Source organism: Stegastes partitus, unplaced genomic scaffold (assembly GCF_000690725.1).
Source record: "Stegastes partitus isolate 25-593 unplaced genomic scaffold, Stegastes_partitus-1.0.2 Scaffold1608, whole genome shotgun sequence".
Lineage (NCBI taxonomy): Eukaryota > Metazoa > Chordata > Actinopteri > Pomacentridae > Stegastes > Stegastes partitus.
This window is the reverse complement of record NW_007579339.1, coordinates 127,738-134,319: the sequence shown is the minus strand read 5'-3', so window position 1 is coordinate 134,319 and position 6,582 is coordinate 127,738. Positions and strand designations below refer to the sequence as shown.

Here is a 6,582-nt window from a genome sequence, read left to right as displayed (position 1 = left end):
TTTCAAACCCATTTTTCTTTGGATCAATGGATTATACATACTCATCACAGCAGCCCTAATGTTGGTACCTGAAGTTGATTTGTGGCAGATTGTTCCATAGATTGCACTGTATTTCTGTGCCATGTAACACTGTTCTATTGTTTTGACATCTTGTGCAGCTCCTGTTCAAGTATGATCTGGTGAAGTATGACATGGTGAAAGATGAACCAGTGAGAGATCAATATGGTTTCTGTCAACGAGTGGAAAAGGGTAAGATTGAAACTCGGGGACATTTCGTTAAACTCACTCTTTTTTCTATGAAATTTGACTTTACCAGAAATATTGTTGTTAGACTTTGTGTCACATTGTTCTTTTCAGGTGGAACAGGGCTTTTATTGTCTAAGGTGAGCATCCTCAGCCCATTCTTTGGCTACGCCGGAAGCAAGCAGCTGACTGAGAAGAAGCTGATGAGAAATGTGTTTGCGAAAGGTGACGCCTACTTTAATACAGGCGACCTCATGGCTGAAGACCAGGAAGGCTTCATCTGCTTCAGAGACAGAGTGGGAGACACCTTCAGGTATAGTTGGATAACACTGACACTGTTCACTAGGACCTTAAAGCATCTACCCCAGGGCTGATGTTTCGCTAGACTGGGCTTGAACACAACAAATTAATCTGTAGTCACATTGTTAGTGGCCACCTAGCTTATCCTACATGCTTTGAAGCGGCGGGTGAATCTGGGGGTATTTAGTTGGTTGCATGTGTAACCTCACCACTAGATGCCCCTAAATCCAACAAACTTCTCCTTTGAATCAGACATGTTTGAAAGGAAGTAACCCATGCAGTGTCATTACAACCATTTACTGCAGATTGGGGACAGCAGCTCACCTTTAACTCTGTTCAAACACTATCAAACTACACGACAATAAACAACAACAAAATGTTCCAATCAGAAGAATACAGAGCTATGTATGAAACTCTGGAAGTCTGAATCCATGCTTGTGAGACAAGTCATTGATACACTGCAGTTTAACGGGGAAATGCTCAGCCATGGTGTTGACTGCTTATTTCATTAATAATGTGTCTTCTAGTTGGGAAAAAAACAGCATATGGACATGTTAGCAAAGCAAAAAACTTGTTTTCCAGTCAGTTCAGATTCTGTACTTGCTCACAAAGAACTCACAGGGAACAACGCAGCATAAATACACATGGATTTGAGAGGAAAGACAGAAGTTACTGCCTAATCTTTGTCATGCTTTCAATTCTAAGTTCACTATTAGTGTCTCAGACAGTGTTATTGCCCGTTTTCATTGTTGCCAAATCCATCAGGAATGGAATTTTAAGAATTGTAACTGAGAACAGAGCAAAGAAAAATACACAGACCCTGGACCAGTCTTATCTGACTACCTTGAACTCTTGATAATAGCATTGAGAACCTCAGTGTTTTTCTCAGAGGGTTTTCCAGAACGAAACAACGAGAATGTTAAAAAAACAAAACAACAGGAGATGCTTTCAGTCTCAGGATGTTTGCTGCGATGATATTCAAACAAAGAGGAGTTATGATTAGACACTTTTTGCAAAGGGATAAAAGCCGGTGTTGATGCAGGCTTTGCATTAGCACAACAGGTTCGAGGCTACTCTGACAGTCTGCCATGTACTGGATGTTCTGCAAACCTTACTATACCTGCACCCTTGATTAAAATCCAATTTTTCCCAATTTCAGGTGGAAGGGGGAAAATGTAGCAACGACAGAGGTGACGGAGACTCTTGGACTAGTTGATTTTATCCAAGAAGTCAATGTGTATGGAGTGGAAATACCAGGTATGGCATCTGTCTCTGCTATCCACGTACTCCATCCATCCATTATCTATACACCGCTTAATCCTCACTAGGGTCGCGGGGGGCTGGAGCTTATCCCAGCTGATTTAGGGCAAAGGCAGGTCAGGTCAGGTGAACAGGACAGGTCGCCAGTCTATCTATCGCAGGGCTACATTTAGAGACAGACAACCAAGCATACTCACAATTTTAGAATCACCAATTAACCTCAACATGTCTTTGGACCTTGTGGGAGGAAGCTGGAGAACCCGGAGAGAACCCACGCTGCACGGGGAGAACATTGTAAACTCCATGCAGAAAGATCCCAGGTGTCCTCACCGGGACACGAACCGGCGACCTTCTTGCTGTGATGCTAACCACCGAGCCACCTTGCAGCCCTATCCACATACTGCTTGTCTCAATTAGCAACACAATAGCAAAGCCTGTGAAAACATACAGTGTGTGTTTTTGGAAAACACTTCCTGATTGTATATATATATTTGTCAACCTTATGAATTCAGTCATTTGCAGCTATTTAAGCCCAGGCTGGGGCCCGACTGTGTTTTTTAGTGCCATTCTTCAGCTGGAGAGTGGTAACAGAGGTTACAATGAATGATGCTCTCCACAGGGCATGAGGGCAGAGCAGGAATGGCGGCGATGATTATAAGACCAGACCACAAATTCGATGGGAAGAAACTATTTGAGCATGCAATGAGAGATCTACCAGCGTATGCTCGTCCACTCTTCATAAGACTTCAGGTAACGAGCAGAGACACACTGATGCACTGTAATAACTGTTCTGTATTATGTTAATTCACAATCAATGTAACTGCAGCTCTTGAAAAGGTATAAAGAAGAATTCTGTTTTGTAAAGAAAAGGCTTTTCAAAGTAGTTACAAGTCTTGACTTTAGTTTATAATAGTCCTAAATATAATCTTTTGCCAGCAGTAATGTTAGTGATAACATGTCTTTATGTTTGTCTGCAGGCTGTCTAGACTTCAGCACCTACATACTAAAAGGGGAACTGTATTGTTATGTATTGCTGTTAGTCTAGTATGACCATGAAACGGGTATAGGTCAGAATCAGGTTGGTTCGCCCTCCATGAAGAATGTTAAGGTCAAGTTTACAAAACAAAAAATAGAATGAAATGAAAAATACTTTATTTATCCCAGAAGGGAAATTCAAATTCTAATTCAAATTCAAATTCAAACAGAATCAGAATGTGTTCATACACATAAATAATAAATGAAGGAACTGAAGGATGAGGTAACTGCAGCTGTTTCAGCCTTCACGAAAACTGCTTGTAAAACATTTCTGTTGCTTTATTTAGCCCTTGTCCTAAGTAAAGAAATCCTATTAGACTCAGATAAGAGGGGTCTTTTTGTAATCTGAAGGATGATGTTCTTCCTAGCCAAATGTCACAGTATCCAGAGCAAGACAGTGATTAAGTGTGAGTGTAGATCAGAGGCTTTTGTAAAACGTTTAATTCTTTTCTGTTTAGAATTCACTGGATAGTCCATTAAATACTGTCTGCATTTTAATGAGAAAAAAGCTGTGTAGCTAATGGAAATGGCAAAATTATATTCAGGCAAATTTTGTCTCATATCAAATCACTTCCACAGAGTTTGTGTTGACTGTGGGTCAGGGGCAGTGTTAAGTAGCTCCTTTATTAGCTGAAACTCCAGAAAATAAGGGATGTGTCAGTCTTAACTTTAACACTCATATGGTTATCATCTGAGAGTAAAATCACAAAGTAGGTTTCTAAAGTAAATTAGTTCTAAAGTAATTAGGAGAAACTTTAACTTTTAGCACCTATGTTTTACACTGATCACTGCAGCCAATGAGAGAAGTAACAACAACCAGGAGGGAAACTTTAAAGTGGATGTTTCTACATGTGTTTTGATGATTCCAGGGTGCACTGATAATATCAGTTACTGGTCCTACTAGTCTGAGCAGACCAGAGAGGGGGAACATATATAAAAATACAGTCTCAAAGAGACAGAAGTACAGTCCTCAAATGTATTCATACCCTTCCATTAAAGAAAAGGCAAAATTCACAATAGTCACTCAAATAACTAGAAACTGAAAAAAGTAATAATAAATAAAAAATTTACTAAATTATAATTTAGTGAAATAACACATTGCTTTTGAATCATGGCTGAAAAGAATAATTTAAGAATAGTAATTGGACCAATTAGAGCACTTTGCTGATGAGCAGTCGGCCAAAATCAAAATAGCTGTCAACAGGTGTAGAAGTCTGATTGAGAGTTACAGAAAACACCTGATTGCAGTGATTGGGTCAAAGGGTTGTTGAACAAAATGGGTCCCATCACACTTTTGCTTTTGCTTTTTTAAAAAATTATAATTTTTTTTTTTAGTTCTGTTGAACCACAATTCAAAAGCGGTGTCATTATTTTCATTACATTTTTATGTATAATTACTTTTGTCAATTTCAACTTATTTTAGTGACAGCTGTTTTTTTTCCTTCTTTAATGGGAGGGTATGAATACATTTGAGGATGGCTGTAGCTTCTCTGTGCTCTATATGCTCAGTCGATATATGTATTCCACCATCTAGTGTCCATTTGGTGCCAGTGACTTACCTTAGTGCTCTGAAAACTATCATGACTGAAGCAGAATTAATCCACTATTAGTTTAGATTTACTGTATTAAAAATACAGACTCCACATGGGACTTGAATGCAACATGGTTCTTTTTTTTTCTTTTTAACATCCAGATCTATAGTTCAATACATTAAACAGTAATATTTGATGTCACACTCATTTCATTCTGTTCTGACTGTTTTTGTTCCTCCCCTCAGGAGGTCATGGAAATGACGAGCACCTTCAAGCAGCAGAAGTTCCAGCTGGTGCAGAGTGGCTTTAACCCCTCAGCAATCTCTGATCCTCTCTTTGTGTTGGACTACCAGCAGAAGAGCTACATTCCTCTAACAGACCTGATCTACCAGAGCATCATCACTGGAGAACGCAAGTTGTAGAGCTCCCAACTCAAGTGACTAATGAAACTGGAAACAGTCCACATGAGGGATAAAAATGAGCTCTGCTTATTTCAGTATTTTACATTTACTAGAAACCAGTGGGCCAGCAGTGAATGAAAAGCCATCGTCTTGTCAACAAAGAAGAGGATCATGATGAGCTGACTGTATAAAACATAAACAGTGAAGTCTAATGAGTTATTTTTGCTAAAAAAAAAAAAAAAAAAGCTTCTGATAAATAATATGAATCTGAATGTATTACTATGAAACAGCAACCCACTGATTTTATGAACACGTCAAACACCATCTGAAAGCAGCAACTACTATTTTTTAATTTGTCCATGTGTTTGACAAAGATGAAACACAACAACACAATACAGCTTCTTTAAAACACTTAATAAACAAATGTAGAAGATTTTGATTGGTTTGATATTGTAGTTTAAATTTGGCATTTCAAAAAATTTCAGCTAAAGGTTAATAATATTATAAGGAATTGGAAGAATTAATGAATAAGTAATAGAACTTTCATATATGAAGTTCTATCCGAATAACTGATGATAATAATTTGCCCTTAATTTGCTTTTAGGGGTTGAAAAACACCTTAAAACTGACCAAATATAAAAAAAACAAAAACACCTTAAACAAGCCTCAGCTTTTCACTAAAGATGAAAAATCTGGATTTTGCCTCAAATTTGGGGCCAATTAATAAATAAATGATATGAAGGGTAGTTAATGAACCACATCCATGGTTGACGAGCTGTTTAAGGGGTGAAACAACCCTGAAAGTGACCAAATCTCATGAAAGCCATCCCACTGCTCCTCGCTAACTGATAAATGAAGACCCTTTGAAGGTATAAATGAAGAAATGGTTTTCATGTTATATGGTCATCAATACTTCCGTTAAAATCTCATTAAAGTGCCTTAATTACACCAGTATGAATGGATGATTTTCTTTTTACATTTATCCAACAAGTCAATCAGATTTTAGCCCACGCATTCTGCCAGATTTTATTTTGCAAATTCCCACACTGCGCTGACTAATACCAGCAGACACTCTGTGTGTTTAACTCATTTATTTATGAATCAACAATTACATATTGTCTAGCCTGTGAGAGATTTTCACTGTGAAAGCCCAAAAGTGCCCAGATATTAAGCCATAACAATTTTTTTTCCATTTATGGTTTTTTTTAAAGCTGTGAAGTTCTGATTCCATGATTTATTAATTTATTTTATTAGTTTACCTGTTTGTTTGTTTGTTTGTTTTCCCCCAAGTGCTGCTAAATTTCTTTAGAGAGAGAGAGAGAGAGGCAACATGTTGAACTGTGTGAACTCTGTTTACTGTTGTTTATGTGGTGTGAACAAATTGTACGATTATTCTGAGACTTTTCTTCAGCTGCTCTTTGAAGGGCTTGTGTTGCTCTGCCTTCCTCTTTAGACTACCCTGAAGGTGTTCTGTTGGGTTCAAGTAAGGCAGCATATTTAGCCAGAACATAGTTTTCAGTTTTTCTTTCCTGAGAAACTCTTGTGCACTGCAAAAAAGGGTAGCCCAAATATAAGACATAAACACTAATTTTCAGAAGAAAATGACTTAAAACTAGTGAGATTATCTGTCCATGCAGCAAATACATTTTGCTTGATAAGGAATCTTGAAATAAGATTTTTAATGCTCAGTTTAAGATTGTACTGTAAAATCAAGGGCTAAAAATAAGTAAATAACTTTTAAAACAAGCCAAATTATCTATTGTGTCTAAAAATAAGATTTTAAATCTTGGCAAGTCCCAGATTTTTTGCGG

General features: G+C 37.6%; 1 protein-coding gene across 1 annotated transcript in view; it reads left to right on the top strand.

The window, feature by feature from the left end:
- Positions 1-5,725, top strand: part of slc27a6 (solute carrier family 27 member 6) — a 25,488-nt gene extending 19,763 nt beyond the window's left edge. The window contains exons 6-10 of the mRNA XM_008300925.1: positions 159-249; positions 358-556; positions 1,703-1,800; positions 2,423-2,553; positions 4,616-5,725. Of these exons, the coding sequence (XP_008299147.1) occupies positions 159-249; positions 358-556; positions 1,703-1,800; positions 2,423-2,553; positions 4,616-4,792 (696 nt within the window). The 3' untranslated portion in view covers positions 4,793-5,725. The remainder of the gene's footprint in view (positions 1-158; positions 250-357; positions 557-1,702; positions 1,801-2,422; positions 2,554-4,615) is intronic.
- Positions 5,726-6,582: the final 857 nt, after the last annotated feature.